This window comes from Balaenoptera physalus (assembly GCF_965194825.1).
Source record: "Balaenoptera physalus genome assembly, chromosome: 9".
Lineage (NCBI taxonomy): Eukaryota > Metazoa > Chordata > Mammalia > Artiodactyla > Balaenopteridae > Balaenoptera > Balaenoptera physalus.
In genome coordinates, this window is record NC_138888.1 from 44,780,017 (window position 1) to 44,799,640 (window position 19,624).

The window sequence follows — 19,624 nt, forward strand, 5'->3', positions numbered from 1 at the left end:
AAAATTGTCTTTCATCATTACTCAACAAGTTATAATTTATCTTCCTAGAAATAACTGCTGTAAGTTGAATAAATGTCCTTGCAGACAGACCTATTCCAATATACACAAATGTAAATATTATATATTTTTAATATTTAAATATATATGTATATTTTAATATATATATATTTATCAACCTACCTCAGTCCCTGCCTTCATATTTCCCATTCCTGAAGGTTTTAGTTCTTAGCTCATTGTAATTTTTTCCATCTCCTCTTCTCTCTTAATTTTGAGTGTTTCCAATACCCTAGCCTCTCAATTCCTTTAACTTCTCTTCTATAATGATCTTGTCACTCACACCACTTCAGTCGCCCACTCCCACCTTCTTTATAATCTCAAAAACAAGCATCCCACTCTCTTACTACCCGCTTCTATTTTCCAGCTCATGTCTTCAAGTTTCCAGCTCCAACAATCCTTGAGTCCACTGATATCTACAATCCAATGATTCCTATCTCCTCTTCACTGTCCTTCGCTGCCATTATGTTCTCGCTTCTTTTTGCCAAGCTGACTATTCGTGGAGAATCATTATAATCACTTAGTTGATACATCCTTAATTCCTATATTGTGTTTTCACCTCTTAAAAAAAAAATCACAACACTGGTTGTGGTAGATTTCAAAAACAACCATAATTCTTCTTTTCCTTGTATCTATGCCCCTTGCAATATGACTCTGCAAACCCTCCCATACGGAATAGGGTCTCCTTCTCTACTCCATGAATTTGGTCTAGGCCTGTGACTTGCTTCAGCCAACGGTGTGCAGTGGAAGACATTTTTTCAGTTCTGTGCCTGAGTCACAAGAGGCCTTGAGGGATTCCATACTCTTGGGGAACCCTGCTACTGCCATTTCAATAAGTCTGGGCCACCCTGCTGGATGATGAGACATTATCTTAGTCACTCCAGCCATCCCAGCCTATAGTCAGTGACCTACATGACAAGTGAGCAAGGCCGTCTCAGTAGGGGTTACATAAGTGTTATTTTCCAACAGTTCATTAAACTGCAAGTTTAAGTTTTATGCACTTTTCGGTATGTTTGCTGTACATCACAGTTTTGAAAGTTTAACTAAATAAGGCATTTATTTCACATGGGGTGTTGTGTGTATTAAAATACATAACACAGGGCATTCCCTGGTGGTCCGGTGGTTCGGGCTTCCACTGCAGTGGGCATGGGTTTGATCCCGCAAGCCACACGCATGGCTAAAAGAAAAAAAAGAGAAAGCAGGGGAGACTACAGCATATCAGACAAAATAAACTAAGGACCCAGTCCAAACTAACTCAAGAGACAAAATACGTTAAAAAAAAAAAAACCTAGTACAAAGCCTGGAACCATAAAAATTCCTCACCAACATTTGTTTTTAGGAGTCTGTGTGTCCATCCCAACCTCTTATGAGTCCTCCTATATCTAATAACTGGATTCCAGCCTGGTTAGACTCATTTTTCCAGATTGGTCAAGAGGCATTAGAAGCAGCACAAGACTGTCCCTATGGGAGTGTTCTATTGTCTTTGATCTTGGGAATAAACAATAATGGTAGCCAACAAGTTAAATACGTCTGTCTAACAAATCCTTGGATGCCATGCTCATAACTGTTGGAAGATATTGAGGGTGTCCAGAAGATGGGATAGTCTACTCCAGGGTCAAATAGCCATCTCCTCCAGTTTTCATTCTCCAATGTACATTGTCTTGTAAGACATGTCAGTGTCCAGCTTTGTGTAACTGCTGTAAGAGCATGAGTTGATCTGGCAGGGTCAGAACAAACGAAGGAATCTGGTCATAGGCAGGATTTGCATCAAGATCTATGACCAAGTGAAGGTGATTCTCCATCTTCTTTGAAAGAAAGAAGCACAGGCTTTCTCCAGTGCCAGCACAGTCCCTGGAATATAGGAAGTAGTCAAAAAATGTTTGTTTAATGAGTAAGGGAATGTATAAATAAGTACAATAATCAGGAAAGAAGTTAAGGGGTAATTACAGTTTAAATCAGAGGAGAGGAGACCATAACTTACAGAAAAATCATATTGAAATAGCACTGTGAACCTACTACAAGGATCAAATTACAAATCTGAATGAGGTAAGAGGTGAGAAGAAAAGCGTAGCTATTAGTTTCATAATTCTAAAGCTTGGATTTAAACAATCACAAGAAGATAAATAATATAATTAACTATCTTTTATTGAGGGCTTTGTGTCAAAAATTTTATAAGCATTTTACATCTATTATCTCATTTAATCTTCACAATGATCCATATGGTGTAGATACTATAATTATCCTCATTTTTACAGATGAGGAACTGGGCATCACAAGATTAAAAAAACAAAAACAAAACTCAAACTTGCTCATAGTCACATAGGTAGTAAGTAGCCATAGAAGCAACAAAAACCTTGTGACCTAGCAGTCTGTTCCATCCAAAGCAGAGAAATGAATGGATGATGATGTAACAGCCAGTTTTTCTCTCAAAAGAAGAGAAGAGTTCAGCAAGCAGGTGGAAGAAGAGAAGCAGAGGGGCCTTGGTGAGAGCAGAGCCCCCCCGTGGGTGGTTGAAATGAGCCGAATCTCTGCTCCTTCCCTTCTGGCGGAGCACTCACGAGGGAGAGGATGATGGGGGCACCCCAGTGCAGTGAGTGTTCCTTGCTTCCCGGGTTGTAACCAGAGAAGACCTCACCTAGCAAGTCACGGCAGGGAGGAGCCATTGCAGATGAAACAGGGCAGCAGCTCAGATTCTCTTGTATCCTGGAGAAGAGTAGGAACTTTCCTTTGTCCCTGAATAGAGCTCTGAGGTAAGACTGCGGAGAGCTACAGATGAGAAGAGGCCTTGGGATGGGACAAGGGGACTTAGACCTCTCCAGTCTGACTCTCATACAAGGAAAGAATCTTAAGACAAGTTTTCAATATGGCTTTTTATGCCTACTGATGGTCCCCATGGCAATTTGAACACTACATATGAAGTTTTGCTATGAAAATCTGACCATAATGCAATAAAAGAGTATTTTAAAAAATACTTTAAAATTGTTCCTCAAATTTAATTTTGCCCCTTATATATCTGATTACTTGCAGAAATAAAGCAACTGGTTAAATTCACTTCGTCACATAAAATAAGCAAAGAAGAACCAGCATATTTCATTACCGAGAGGTAAGCTCATTAATTATATGGATTTGCCTGAGACCGCCCCAGTTTTAACACAGATAGTATTTTGTGCCAGGAGATCCTCAGTCCTTGGTAAACCGGGACTGTTGGTCAGCAGCAGCTGCATACAGACCACATCTCCCTAACTTTAAAGGAATTCAGATGAGTCAGTCCCAGTATGACTGGCTGTAGCTCTGCACAATATTCCTTCTTAAGCTCTAAGTAGACTTTCCTCATTCGGACTCACTGAGGATTTCTTGAGTCGTCAGCAGGTCTCTGAATTGTGGATTTAAATTTCTTTTTAATATTTTCTAGGGAGATGTGAGATACCTAACTCTATGAAACACCAAGAACTAGGCTAGAAGAAGAATCTGTGATAGCTTTGCTGACCAGGCAGGGGTAATGTGGGAGCAGGTGCTTTTGACTTCTGTGTCACTGGAAGATATGAGTCAGGACAGGACAAGAAATTGTCTGACAGTCTTCTTTGCCCTAGCAACAGCCAGGAGCCAGGATTCTGGACTTTTTTGTTAGCTCTTTTATTAATTCCCTCAGCAGTCCTTGGCGTCATAGCCAAACATCATTTTAACCTCTCAGTCCGTCAACTCTGGATAATTCTTAGCTATCTCACAGTGTTGTTGTGGGAACTGATTAATATTTATGAACACATTTAAATGGAAAAGTGCAGTAGAAATATTACTGAATGAATTGAAAAATTGTTTCCTATATAATATTATGCACAAAGGAAAATAAGCCATGGACTGTAGTGTCTTCTCAGAACAGTTTTAAAATAATGATCAGTTATCTGCCACTTCCCCTTTCATCTTTATTTAACTTTTTTGAGGAACTGGCACTGTTTTCTACCGCAGTCACACCATTTTAATTAATTAATTAATTAATTTAATTTTGGCTGTGTTGGGTCTTCGTTTCTGTGCGAGGGCTTTCTCTAATTGCGGCAAGTGGGGGGGCCACTCTTCATCGCGGTGCGCGGGCCTCTCGCTATCGCGGCCTCTCTTGTTGCGGAGCACATGCTCCAGACGCGCAGGCTCAGTAGTTGTGGCTCATGGGCCTAGTTGCTCTGGGGCATGTGGGATCTTCCCAGACCAGGGCTCGAACCCGTGTCCCCTGCATTGGCAGGCAGATTCTCGACCACTGCGCCACCAGGGAAGACCCCCCCCCCTTTCATCTTTAATAAGCTTCGTATTTTGTTATTTAATGTTCTCAACAGTGATTTCTGCTAAATTTATTTTTATTATTATTGTATTGATACATTTTGTTTCCTGTTAAGTTCAGTACATCTCTTTATTTCCAGTTAAGATTTTCTAAATCATTGACTATGATTTTCCTCCACTGAAATTTGTCCAGTATACAAGGGACATTTGTCATTACTTAAGAATAACTATTGAAACCCACTGCTTAAAAGAATAGATATTTCTCTAGCCAAGATCATTGCATCACATTTCTGTTACATGAATTCTTGCCCCATTCTTACATTCTTCTGAATAAAATTAAAAGTATATTTAACTGGAAGAAAATAGGATTTTCAGCATAATAAAATTATACTTAAGGATTTGGTTAAGCTCATGAATTATGTAAAATAGAGAAACAATACCTTTCTCATAAAACACGTATTAGTAACAATTCTCAAAATATTTGTATTGATAGTATTTTACAAATGGTAAAAAATAAATACATTAAATGTGAAAAGATAGTCCAGTTCAGAAAGATTATTTAAAAAAATTCTGCCTCATGTGTTGTGACAGCAGGGAAGTAGCAGTCATTTTAACAATTTAGCATTTAACAGTTTAACTTCTGTATCATGTTTAAGACCAAAGTTATTATTGTAAATGTTTCTCTCAGTTCTCATAACTTCAACCTACATAACTCTTTCCAGCCACAGCTGCTATTTAGTTAAGACACTGACAGTGTTGTCCCCAATCACCAAATGTTGTGTCACCTAAGGGTGACAGCTATTTCAGACTGAGTGTCTTGGAGCATCAGTACCTTAGTAGAATCAACACTGATGCAGGGCCTGGTCCTCAATAATATATATTTAGAAACTTTTTAAAAATCAAATTACCCCAAATGATTGCATTTATAAAATATATTCTAGTTAATCAAATTCATGGGAGAATGATTTGTCAAACATATGTCAAAATTTTAACTCTCCTAATAACAGGTATACTTGGTGGAACTAGTGAGGTACATTCAGGAGCCCCAAACAGAGAAAATTGCTTAGTGAATACAGAATTTGGAAAGGGTAATTGTTACCAAGCAGATGAGAACTTCACTCTAACATGTCCTAGAATGGGAGCCTTTCTCATTCTTACCAAAATTCTATAATTATAACCAGTAACTAAAAGCAGAGTACATACAGTAGAGACATATTGAAATGTTCTTTTTGTCTACTCTTCTCTTTCAATATTTCTTATTGGTAACATACACAGAAAATCCTTCATAATTACATAACGAATTTCCTCATGACAAACATATTACGTTTACTAGGATCTATTTCAAAGGGATACTTCCTTTTTCAGGGAGTACCCTAAGCCTTTTGCTGAGATTTGAGAATCGCTCTAATCTTACCAGCAGTTTATTTAATATTCTTCTAGGTGTCTTCCCACTGCCCAACCCCCAATCCCTGGTACACTTTCCTCAGAAGTCTAACTTTTATCAGTCAGTTAGCATTAGGTTAAGCTCTACAAGAAACAATACTTAAAAATTCTGAAGCCTAAAACAACCAAGGTTATTTCTTCATTAGGTTATATATACCTGGCTGGTAGGGAGGCTCTGCTCCATGTTTTGCTCAGCCAGGGATGCAGGCTAATAGATCACCTTTCATCTGGAACATTGTTGTCATGGTAGGGAAAGGAAATGTAGTTAATTGCACACTTCCTCTTAAGTGTGCAATTAACTACATTCTTCCTACATGGAAGTGATACATACTAGTTCTAATAACGTTTCGTTGGTCAAAGCAAGTCATATGGTCATGCTTATCTTCAAGAGGATAGGAAAGTACAATTTTACCATGTGCTTGGAGGAGGAGGACTAGAACTGTCCTTGAACAGTAATAATAAATACCACATCTAGTTATTTTGATTAATATTTCCATTTTTAAGGAGTGCTGTTTTCTGACCTGGTTCTCAAATTAAGGGCTCAGTCACTCAACAAATACTTAAGTGTCAACTTTTTCAGTCTACTTTGCCAAGCTCCGTGGAAGATACAAAGATGAAGCAAGTATAGCTCTAAAGACTGGTATATAATAGAGTACAACAGTCTTCTTAACAGCACTTGGTACTTCTGCTTCATAGTCCTTAGCAAGTGGTGATTAATTATTTCTATAACTATTTGTGTAATGCTGTCTCCTCCACTAGATTATAAATTCTATATAGGATATGGGCTGTATCTCTTTTCATGTCTATGTTCTCAAGAGCAAGCACCACCATGCCTGATACCCAGTAGGTGATGTTTCAGTGATTATGTACTGAATATATTATAAAAGAGGAAAATTCTTGTGGAAGTCAAAGAGGGAGACATTACTTCCAAACAAACTTATTCCTTATTTAAATCTGTATCTCCCCTTGTACTGACAGTATTGATCTGGTCACAGTTTTGGTTTGCAATAATGTCCTTACACAGGACAGACTATGCTTTTTTTTAACTTAATGTTATAACCCCAAGCACTAGCCCAGTGCCTGACACATGATAGGAGCTCAGTAAATATTTGTTGACTCAGTGAAGCAAAGGAGATAAGCCCTGAGCATGACTGAAATAAATAATTGCCAATAGGCAAGCCACAGTTTTATAGCAGTCACTAGAGTGTACTTCCTTCAACCAGTCCATTAGTAACATATGGTTTAATCTTCTAAAGTGTGAGTGTTACACACAATTGCTTCTGATAAGCTAGCAGATGAGTGTTTTTGTAATTGAACAAAATTCTGATTGCATCGAACACTAACTGGGCAATGGAGCTTTAGCAGATGACTCCAGTGGCTGGAGACAGACCCTCTGCTGGAGGCCAGAGTGAAGGGGATAAGAGGGAGGTGTGTCACATTCTATACATTTGGGGCTAGGTTTGTAACATGGGTTTGTAACTCAATTCATATGTACTCTTTTAAGTTTTGATATTCTGTAATTTCTCTTAACTGAGGAGATGTAAAAATGTGTACAGTCAACCATACTGTAATGAAAACTCCTTTCTGAAGATGAGCATAGCACACAGATTATAGGCTTTTCATGCTAACGTGAAACAAATGCATATATCACTCTGTACATGGGGGTCAAGATGTCACTTATGGTTTAAATTCAATTGAGGAAATGCAAACTACCTTCTAATAGGCTTTTATAATATGTTGAACATATTTACCGTGATGATTCTCCAAGGAGCATTAATCCTCTGAGACTTGGTTACATTTCCAAGATGATCAACCATTTTTCAAGGTCCAGGACAGCAATTACACCACGTACAAGTCTGTAAATTGTTGTGCCATACAAACCTCTACATATTACATGGTTTAACAAGAGAGTTTCAATATAAATATTGCTAAAGCATCATTATTACGAGCTTAGTTATTAAAATTCCAAGAGCCTGAAAAAATCTAACCATCTGAAGTCTTTTATTATTTTTGAAAATTTATTAGAGGTATTTATCTGAAGTCAACCAAAATATTTTTTTAACCTTGACTTTAAATAGTAGGAATTTATGAAGATAATAGGATTGGTTTTTCTTTTAAATCAAGGAACAAATGAAAAGAAATGCTTAAAAACATGAGACAATTAGACAATAACCATTTATATGAGCAGTGGAAACCTGAATGTGGTTACTTAGGAACAGTTCAATATCAAAATAAAGAATGCCAAATATACTACTTATTTATTGAGACACAAAAAAAGGCCTAGCTGAACAGGAAATTCTTGAAGCTCTGCCCAATTACTTGACATGGACATTGGAAAATTCTAAATCTGGGAAGTTTTGTATAATAATTTTTTCCTTTGATTTTATATAAAATCATGTACGTATAAGTAAGAACCAGTACATTTGTTATTGTTGCTAATGACTAACAGAAATAAATCTATTACAATCTCTTTCAGTTGGAGAATGCCTGTTAGACGTATGGCAATATTCTTTTTACCCTTTGGGTTAGGATTTTGTAAATACTCTTGGAATTTTGCAAATACTAAAAAATACTAAGAATGCTAAAAAAATTACTACTGGGATTTATTGTATCATAAATGCAGCATTATAAGAAAGGGAAGCCTGGGTTCAGGTTACATGATTCATGGACATCATAATTAGAAGGATACAAAATAAGCTGTCCAGACTGAAAATCAGGAGATTGGAGTCCTACCCCAAAGCTCACATAATCCTCTTCTGGGATCCTGGTTAGGGTCACATCAAAATGATCCTTGGTCCTTTTCATCTTCTACTCCTTGAGTCCTCTTTCCCCCAACTATGACAACCACAGATTGTATGGAATCCTCTTTTGACTGGACTTCTTGAAGAGGACTGCCGTGTGGTGGAGAGGAAGGATCCTCCCGGGCAGGAGTGCTGGGTATTCATTCCTTTATCATCAATATAGTAGCTCAGTGACCTGAAGCAAGTCACTTCCTCATTTCTGAGCTATTTCCTTCATTCTAAAACGAGGTAATTGGACTAAATGGTCTTTAAAATCCCTTTCAGGATAAAAAGAGACTAGACAATAGCATTACTTTCAAAGGTAAATGATTGTCAGCTGAGCATTTGCTGATGTCCCACTCAGAGAAGCAAGCTGTGATTTGTCACTAAATTCTGCTACACAAACTGTGGTCTAGAAATCAGCAGCATGGGCATCCTCTGGGACTTCGTTGGAAATGCAGACTCCCAGGCCTCACCCCAGATCTACAGAATCAGAATTTATGTTTTTACACGATCCTCAGATGGTTCACAAGCACATTCAAGTTTGATGAGCAGCTGGGCTAGATCAGGTTTGTGAATGTTGATGCCTGCTCAGCTCTGCTTTGTGTCGAAGGTGAGAGAGAGAGAAGGTAGCCCAAAGCCCCAGCCAGTTTCCCTTAACCATCTGCAGGTCTCCCAGCCTGAATCCTTTCTTGTTTGATGTGACAAATTAAGCAGAGTTGAGTCTGCTCTGTACCTGGATAAGACCTCCTGGAAATGTCAGATGAGGGTGGCCTTTACTTCTCAAAAGACACCAGCTCTTGTGTTTCCTCTGGATCTTTACACTTGCTTTCCCTCTACCTGGAGCACTTTCTTTCACTCCCCTTTTCACTTGGGTAACTCTTATTCTTTCTTCAAGTCTCAGTTTAGATGTCATTTCTTATTTCTAACTGCCCTGTTTTCCCACATGCCTGTCTGGGATAGATTCCTCTTCTATATGTTCCAACCTATCTCATTAACAGAGAAATTGGGGTGCGTGCGTGCATGCGTGCACACACACAAACACACAATCTATTTATTAATGACACTGTTAACTTACATGGCTCATACAGACCTATTCTCAGACTTTTCAGAGGTCCTTCCACGCTGAAAGCAAGAGCAAGAAAGAGACTCCACCCTATCCATGGGGCTAGGACATAATAGATTGAACAAAAGCATTCTAGTGTTTTATAACATTATTTTATCATTTAAAATTTTATAATAAATGTTGGTATTTTGGAATCTTTTAATGCCAAATCTTAACATAAAATATAAGATTGAAACATACTTTAGTTGATCTACTAGGGGCGATTCAGGTGTAATTTTATTTTATTTTATTTATTATTATTATTTTTTTTGGCTGTGTTGGGTCTTCACTGCTGCACGCGGGCTTTCTCTAGTTGTGGTGAGCAGGGGCTACTCTTCATTGCAGTGCGCAGGCCTCTCATTGTGGTGGTTTCTCTTGTTGTGGAGCACAGGCTCTAGGCTTGCAGGCTTCAGTAGTTGCAGCACGTGGGCTCAGTAGTTGTGACACACGGGCCCTAGAGCATGCAGGCTTCAGTAGTTGTGGTTCATGGGCTCAGTTGTTGTGGCTCGCAGGCTCTAGAACTCAGGTTCAGTAGGTGTGGCGAACGGGCTTAGCTGCTCCGTGGCACGTGGGATCTTCCCAGACCAGGGATCAAACCCATGTCCCCTGCATTGGAAGGTGGATTCTCAACCACTGTGCCACCAGGGAAGTCCTGTAATTTTAATTTTAGTTCATACAAACTTATAAGTTGATATTTTCCTGAAAGAAATATGCAAATGAAAGGATGATGAGAGATGAGGAGAGGGATACAGCTGCGGAGGGTGAGAACTAAGAAATGATGGGTGGGATGGCAGTCATATGGAGAGAATTTCTGGGGAAAACAGAGATTTTAAAAGAGGTTTTAAAAGGATGTTTTCCCATGCAGTGTAACTGTCTCCTTCACATCCTCACAGATCCATAGTTTTAGTTATGTATGTAGCAGTGCTTTTGGAATTGGATATGTTGCCTGCATTTTGCTTTTGTTTGAACTGGGAGTGAGCTGGGAATGTGATAATTTCCTACAACTGTTTTTAGTAGTACAAAGAGAGGGCACAGGTACCCCAGGGGTGGCCCAGTTACATATTTTCATAATAACGGCTAATATTTACTGGGCAGCTACCATGTCCTGGACCATGGGCTAAATATTTTAATGCATTTTCTCATGTAATTCTTATAACTCTACGAAGTAAATGTTAGTGTCTAGCAATTGTTAGCATTTTACAGATGAAGAAACTGAGGCTAGGCGGTCAATAATTTATCCAAGACCACAGAGCCAAAGAGTGCCAAGGGAACAGGAATTCTCACCCCCAAGCCATGCTGCCTCCTTGTGATAGTGCACCAGAGACCTCCACTCAAACGACATCGATTAACAAGCTATGCTATTTGGGTTCATTTCTTCAGCCAGTTGTGATTCTATCTAACTTTCCTGTTATCTCATGTACATTAGAAAAGTCTTTTCCATAGCAATATTGAGTAAGCATTAATCTTTTGAGAGGAGTTAAACCCCAGCAGAGTCATGGCTCTGCTAATCTTATTTTGCACATGGAGTTTGGAATTAGCCAAGAAACTTAAAAGATTAACCCTAGGAATCATACTTTAACACTATATATGCTCATGTTCTGTCTACCCAGCCACAAATTTTCTATCGCAGGTTTGTCAAAATATCAGAAGGGCTTAAGGAAAACAAACAAACAAACAGACTTCTAGGTGTTTCCGTTTTCTATCATTTGGGGGAATTGTGATGGTCTTTAACAGACTAGAGAGAGTCCTCAAGATTACTAAAATAATTTTGCTGCTACATAGATGAGAACCTTGATTAATGAAGTATTTGTTTAACAGGCAAGGACAAACCACCTGGGTGAAACATGTTTACTTATTTCCATTTTAGAAAAGGCTTATCAGCTGCTTCTAGGAGATTGTATACATGAGAATATTCAGTCCTTTTTGAAAGCAAGTGGGACTTCCCTGGTGGTCCACTGGTTAAGACTGCGCTTCCACTGCAGTGGGCACAGGTTTGATCCCTGGTCGGGGAACTAAGATTCTGCATGACGTGCGGTGTGGCCCAAAATAAAAAATAAAAATAAAAAATAATAAAAAGGAAGCAAGTTCTTTATCCCTTTACAGATATCTCTAGAATATTTTTTTCAGTATCATGCTGAAATCTAGACATACTATGCCTATTTCATGTCTTTGATAGTGCCAAAGAAAGAAGCAAAGAGCTTTGAAGAGGTTTTACTGTTTTTTTAATTAAAGATTTTTAAAATTTTTTCTTCCAAGCTGAACTGATTTACTTGCAAGCAAGAGAACTCATATCAGTAAAGAAATCCACTGCATAGTTCACTGAGGGGAAATGTCATGGTTTCTGAAGCGTTAGAAATGGAGTTTCCTGGTTATACTCTTTAAGTATTGAAAACATACCCTTTGGATAGGAAAGGATGATTCCCGTGTTGGCTGATGTTTAAAGTAGTCCATTGTCATTGGTCAGGAAAAATACTTCAGTTACGAATAGTAAGGATCTAATGTGCAACATTAGTTCATATCCTTCAGCAGTTCTAGCTTGTTTCAACTAATGCTGAACAGCATTTGGCTTTGATATTCCCTAAGTGCTGCTGTCAGTGAAAACTTTCCCCTTTATAAGAGCAATTCCTATGACAAAAGAAAACTGAGGTTAATTTGGCTTTTTTTTTTTTTTTTTCATTATTGAGTCCATGTTGGCTTCTAATAATTAAGGTGTCTGCTGGAGGTCCAGCCATCTCAACTGAGTTTCAGGCAAGAGGAAAAAGAAGAGAGGGAAGGGAAAGAGAGTAGATCCTCCAGGTGAGTCTGCCTTTTTTAAGGGACTTTCCTGAAACCCCCACCCAATGACTTCTGCTTACTTTCTTCTTGGCCACTTCTAGTTGTAAGAAGTCTGCAGCCTTTCACTTCTATAAAAGTAAGGTTCTGTTAGTAGGAAGAACAAACTGGACATTGGATAGGCAAGTAGATGTTTTTGTCTCAGGGAGAAAGAAAGTGCAAGGATTTGCCGATGTAGATATATTTTTTGATGCAAGAAAAGGACATTGAATCGGTTAATATTGAACAGATTTTTGGAATTTCTGTGACAAGTTCATCATTAGAGAAAAAGGATATCTGCAGAGAGTCTAAGCAGAATGGTGGACGATTTGGAAGAGTGCTACTAGAAAATGAGGAGAACCGCATCTAAGTGGACCAGCATGTAAAAGAATGTTGAGCAGAGCAAAGGGCTTAGCAGGAGTTGGAGATCATTAATTTGTCCTGGTATAAAACTGAGTAGCTGTGGGATTTTTTCTGTTGCAGTGCTCAGCAAATCAGATACAGGAGCATGGCTAAATTCATTTAACTCTGTGTGTGTGTTGGATGTGGGGTTGCAGGAGCTAGTAAAACTCAAGGAAGAGAAAAATCATTTTGGCAGAAATGGACAAGGAGGTTCTAAAGGAGATATGGGATTTTTATTCAGGCCTCAAAATGCAGGCAGAAGTCTGTTGGGAGGGGAAGGAATACCAAGAAAAAGCATGGCAAAGGAGACAGGATCAGAGGTGGGAATGAACAAGACCTATTTTAGACACAGTAAACCTATTTGGCTGAGTGGGAGGGTTAAAATAAGGCAGTAATGGAAGGAGGATGTTGAAAGGGTATGTCTGATAAAGATGGGATAAAGTACAAATTCTTTCGTCTTGAATTCCAAGCCGTATCTTCCAGGCAGTGAGGATCTGTTGAAGGTTATTGTGCAGGAGAGTGATTTAAGAAGATTAATGTGGTGGCAGTGTTCGGTAAGGATGGGAAGGAGAGTGGCTGTAGGCAGGAGGCTGGCAAAGGAATCTAACATTTGGGAAACAATGCGTGGAAAAAAGGGGACTGAGAGGCAATAGACAGAACGTCACTATCCTTTGTGGTCCCAGCTCTTTTCACACTCTTTGCTCTCATTCGTGAATACTTGTATACGTGTTTATCTTACCCCAGTGGCTCCTTCCCTTCCCTTCCCTTCCTTCCTTCCTTCCTTCCATCCTTCCCTCCTTCAACAAATACTTATTGAGTGTTTACTACTTACATACTGGACATTGTACAAGGCACTGAAGATTCCAAGAAGGAAATTTTATTCTCCTGGGGAAAGCAAACAAGTAAGGGCATCAAGTGGAATTTAATAGGAGACCGAGTAGAAGTGTGTGTGCCAGGTTTTAGGGGCACACAGAGTAGAGGCCCCTAATCTATTATGGCAGAGAAGGTGCTACTTGAACCTGCCTGGAAAAATCACAAGGAAGTCACCAGGGGAGCAGGTAGAGAAAGGAGCAAAGGTGCAGCAGGAAAGAGGGCCTTGGGCTTCAGGGGCGGCTGGTGGCTTGGTGAGCCTGCATCACAGTGTGTATATGTAGGAGTAAAGGGCCGTGAGGTTCGAGAAGTTACCAGAGCCTTGTGTGTCCTGATAAAGACAGCAGGTTCTATTCCAAACATGTTGGAGATCCCTGAAGGATTTTACACAGAAGAATATTAGCCTTTTTTTTAGAGTCATTGAAACACAGGAGTTAAAATCTCAGACTCTGGAGTCAGATTGAGACCAGGGTGTTACTCATGGTTCAGCCACGTGGGGGCTGTGTGACCTTGGGCAAGTTACTTAACCTCTCTGCTTCAGTTTCTTCTTCACTAAAATTTAAAAAAATACTACCTTCCTCACAGGTATTGTTGTTTTTTATTTTCTCAGAGTTAAATGATGTATCATTTATAACATTCTTAGCACAGTGCCTGGCACATAGAAAGCCCTCAAAACTGATAGCTACTTTTACTAGTACTCCTATCACCTCTGGCATTGTTGCTATTATAAAAACTGCTCTGGGAGTGGTGTGCAAGATGAGTCAGAAATACTAGATAAGCTGGAGGAAGGGGGATTAGTTACAAGCCCTCTGGAATAATCTAGGGAAGAATATTTGTTTTGTCCAACACCCAGCTGTCATTCAGAAGGAATAAAAAAAAGTGTAGAATAAATAGAAAGACAGACAAGTGGAATTTAGTGATTGATTAGCTCAAAGAAACCAGGGAAAGAGTAAAAGATGACTGCAAGGCTTCAAGCTTGGGTGACTGTAGAATTCTGGTGCTATCGACACAAGGAAACCTTTTCTCTCCCCACCCCTTGCCTCAGGTTTCTCAGGCCATTACTTACCTGATGTCTTTGGACGGCTGGTTTCTTTTTTCAGTTTCATTCACTAGCTCAGTGACTGTGCTGTGCAGGTCTGCCACTCTGTCTTTTTCTGGAATGCCTTGTCATAACCATAATGGAGGCATATTTGAATTTAGAAACTTCAAATTTCTTAAGTCTTAAACTCCACTTACAAATTGGTTTTGAATACATCTCTCTAGTTGCTTCCAAATCTTATTTCATATTCTAGATCATGTAGATATCTCTGGAAGGACTTTAGCATCTATGCCTCTGTTTAGGGGCATTAATAGGATCCTACACTTTTTATAATTAATATTGTGTTTGGAACCAAATATTCTTATGGCTTCTCAATATTATATAATCATTATTTTCTCTTCTGTTTTATATTGGAATTATATTTTCGGTCCCATATCACAAATAAACAAACAAACAAACAAACCTGGCTTGGCTTTTGGCTTTTCTCTTCCTGCCAAATTAGTACTTTCTACTCTGACTCTGAAGACAATTGGACAAACCTAGAAAATGAGATCTTGTTTTAACCAAATGATCTGTCCACCATGAATGCCTGATTTTAGTACAAGGAAATAGCAGGAGGGGCTAAGGCCATGGTCCTCTGGTTGGCTTTCTTTTCTTTTTTTTTTCTTTTTCTTGAGTTCAGTTATTCTGATTACTAAAAATGCCTTGCTTATTTGACAAAGAACAGGAATTTTGAGTTTGTACTGGGGTTAGGTTAACCAGGTTCAAGGCTCCAGCAACATTTAGAGAAATTGTTTTTAAGAGAGCAACTTTGTAATAAAGGCCTTATACAAAAAGAAGTGACACATCATAAACAAGTCTGCAGTGTACTCTACTAGTGAAAATGGTCTTGTGTTGACCCATCTAAACTTACTGCCTAGGTGTTCTTGGGATCCAGGGCACCCATTTGTGAGACAGCTGCCCTGAACTAGGGGAAGTAGATCAAAACTCACTGCCTATCGCGATGGCTGCCCTGATGTCGGCTTCATTAGTTCCTGAGCTCCTGCCAACGAAGTTAGCAAGAACTAGTGCAGACCTGGAGTCAAAGTTGAATAGAAGGAGCTTCCACAGCAGCTCACATGCAGCCCTCCTACTCTTTCTCTCTGCTGGTCACCTAGTCTGTGTGTGTGTGTGTGTGTGTGTGTGTGTGTGTGTATGTGTTTCTGAAGGATGGGAAATTACATGTCTTTGTGGGAAAATGCAGTGTTTCGGTTTCTCACCATTTTAGTCAGCTGCTCTTGTATTTTTCCAGACTGTAAATGTATTTTGAGGCTATTAAAATCTATTCACAGTGATTAAAAAAAAAAGGTAGGAACTCAATGGCTCTTTCCCAATTGCCCTTTGTCCAGTAACAAATACCTAAACACTTTAATTTTCCATTTTATTTCCCTTAGTGGTGGCAAAACTATCCTACTTGTCCTTATGGAAGAAAAATATCTCTGCCTTTAATTTCTGTGCTGGTAGCATAGCAGGACAAAATGCTCCCTGGGCTAGCCCGTCTGTCCAGGAGCATGGATTTTGACAGCTGCTCTTAAGAGTTTGGCTCCCTGGTGAGGGCGCTAGTCTCTCTTGGGTGTGGGAGAAGGGAGAGGTAGAGAGGCCGGGAATCCCATTTAGATCACAGACACAAAAGAACCAGGAAGTAAGAAGAAATTATTACAGTCTGTTCCCAGCTCAGGATGTTAAAGGCAGTAGCCTGGGCCGGTTGGTTATTCATTGGCATAAAAGAAAGAGCCGTGGGGGTCAGGACTGGTCAAACCACAGAGACAGACCTGACGCGGGAGAGAGCTGCTGGCAAAGGTAAGAGGTGGAGATCTTACCTGGAGTTCACCTCTTTCGCTTGGTAACTTTTTCTTGGGACGAGAGGCAAGAGGACTCTTTTCTGTTCTCAGACGTTTGTCTAAATAAAGCCCTCTCAAATTTATTTTTGTGGTGGGATTCCTAAGCAGACAAGAAGAAAAGTCACTCTCCCACCGAGCAGCTGCCCAGCTCCCACCCGGTTTTTCTCTGGGGCAGCAGCTACGGCCACAGAGAGCAAGCCGGTGAGTCTCTCCAAGCAGGTCCGCCGGACTGCTGTGAACCAGGGCTTGGTACACGCTCCCCAAACCTGGAGGACTGGTGCTGATTTCAAAGTTTCCAGGTGGAGGAAGAGAAAGTGGATCTGCAGAGAGTAAGGGGAGAGGGAGAAGCCCCTCTCCCCCACTGCCCACGGGGGCGCCATGGGTAACATCTGCCTGAGGCTCCGGACGTACCTGGAGCCCTGTCTCCCCTGCTTGTCTCGGGAGGCAGACAAGTCGGTGGTGATTCAGAACCCATGGACTGTCTGCCCCCCCGATCCTCCCCGGCCGCCGTGTCCGGAGCCCGAGAGAAGCCAGGGCCAGTACTTTGTGGCTCTGTTTGATTACCAGGCTCGGACCGCAGAGGACCTGAGCTTCCGCGCGGGCGACAAGCTCCAAGTCTTGGACACGTCCCACGAGGGTTGGTGGCTCGCCAGGCACTTGGAGAAAAGGGCAGACGGCTCCGGCCAGCAGCTGCAGGGCTATATTCCTAATAACTATGTGGCTGAGGACAGGAGCCTCCAGGCAGAGCCGTGAGTAGTACACACATTTTATTTCTCAGCTCTCTGAGGGCGGGTAATGAGGTTTCCTTCTTACCTATCTGCAAACCCACTAATTTTCAAAGAACTGCCTAGAAAGTATAAGGAAGTACTGGCAAGAATCTTCTAATTGAAACACACCTCCCCTGCTAGGTGAGAGTGAAACTGGAAGGTAACTGTTGAAATGACTTCTATTACAGTTTGTATACCCACAGGCCCTGGGTGCATTTTCATCAACAAAAATGAATGGTGCATTTAATGCTCTATCTTTTCTTTGGCTGTAAAATAAGTCATGCCTCACTTTAACACAGAACTGCATTTTATTTGCAGGTATATCATAGATCTTCCTTAAACTACACTTGCAAATCTAAAGTCCAGCTTTCTCTTTTTTTAAACTTTTGGAAGCATCAACTCCAGTTCTGATAGGCACACACAGGGGTAACTAATGTAGAAGGTCACATTTAGAAGATGCTACATTTTCCCAGTGAAATCATAACTGGATATTTTTCTTTGAGTCCCAGATATGGAGTTATGCTACCCAAATTATGATATCTTTTGGGTTTTATTATGATTAGAAACTAGCCAGCTTACAGATGTTTAGGAAGTTTTAACAAGAAAAATAATGACATTATTTCTCCAGAGAAGGAGTTTAAGACTTTACCCTGATACTTGAATAAATCCTATGAGTTATAGTGGAACCAAGGAAGAAAATTTTATGTACTTATGCACATATCCATCCGTCCATTCATCCATCCATGCAAATGTCAGGTGGAGTAGTGGCATGGGGGGAGAAGGGGCAAGGTTATGCTAGTGGTAGTTGAATATAAAGTAGATAAAGCAAGGTCTTGACAATGGATACTTGGGGTCTGGTGTGTTGAGAAGCAGACGCAGACTGCTACTTGCCCTAAACTTCTTCCTGCCTGGTTCCAATGAAAGCTAAGACTGGGAATGTCTCTCAGGACTCATTTTATAGAGTGGGTCCTTAGTAGAGGAACCTCTGGGGATTCACTCATTTTCTCATGTGTTTTTTCTTTTGATGTGAGCTGCAGCATCCCTTACTGGCCCAGGGAATAAAATTGTAGGAAGAGCCATGGTGCATTGTTGCTGCTTTCCAAACTCAAAGTCAAATACAAAAGGGGGTTGGGGGGCTTTTGAGATTCTTTCCAACACCAAGGGCCTATAAATGTTAGGAAGCGTCTTATTTTACACCTAGATAGAAATGAACTGAAATCTAGAATTTTGACAAATGGAATCGTTCAATTCTCAAATGAGAAAATCACCTGTATGAACATTTATTTCTGTGATAATCTGTACGAAATATCCTTACTTATTCATTGAATGCTTAATTATGTGCATTTATGATATGATTTTCACTACTACATGATTTCCATGTAAGGTATGGTATTATGTATGTTTTATATTCAGTGTAACATATACTATTAAATTAATGCTGTAATATTAATACTAGTGCCTTGAATTCATAATCTACTAGTCTTGGATATTTTCAATTCATTTAACTGCTTAGGGCCTCCGTTTCCTCATCTGTAAGGTCTCTGGGGTCTTCTAGCGCTCTAGATTCCTTGATTATCTGGGAACATGACTTCTTATGTTTCAAGTGTAGTGGTTCAGCTACATTCATACCTGACAGAACAGCAAATGCTGAAGAGAGCAAGTAAATTAATACAAGACAAGCAATTCAAAAGAGATAATGTTTTGGGTAACAGGATCAAGCACAGCACCCTTACTTATTTAGATTCTTTTTGCCTACCAAAGACAAAATAAGACAACTAAAGTATTGTGGATATTTTTTCATTCTCAGGGGCTGTCTGTAGCCAAGAATACTCTTTTCCCTCTGTATATAACTCCTGACCTTTCCTCTTGGAATTTGTTCTCAGCAGTGTTCCCCTGTGTCGCTACCATCTGGTGTCTCTGTGGTGGGCTTTTCTTGGGATCTTCGCATCCACTGGGATAAAAACTTGTTGCCCAGGTGCTGCTGTTATGCCTCCTGGCCAGCATGAGCAACTTGTTTCCTTTTAAGTGTACACCATGGCTTTCACCCGTGAACCCAGGTTGCTAATGAGGTTTCTTGCCACCAAATGGTGAAATTGCTTCAATACTTTTAGTGCAGGTGGCTGTAACCTCTAGAATTTCACCCCATTTCAAGTAGAAGCAGTTTTAACTTAGTCTTCTAAGTGAGGGTGTCCAAGTGACCCACAGTG

General features: G+C 40.0%; 1 protein-coding gene across 2 annotated transcripts in view; it reads left to right on the forward strand.

Moving 5' to 3' along the window:
* Positions 1–4,344: 4,344 nt before the first annotated feature.
* FRK (fyn related Src family tyrosine kinase) overlaps positions 4,345–19,624 on the forward strand; it is a 109,242-nt gene continuing 93,962 nt past the window's right edge. Inside the window, exon 1 of one of the 2 annotated variants that reach the window (XM_082475307.1) lies at positions 4,345–17,399. In XM_082475307.1, coding sequence (XP_082331433.1) covers positions 17,029–17,399 — 371 coding nt within the window. In that variant the 5' untranslated portion in view covers positions 4,345–17,028. The remainder of the gene's footprint in view (positions 17,400–19,624) is intronic. The other variant, XM_082475308.1, reaches the window with a different exon arrangement.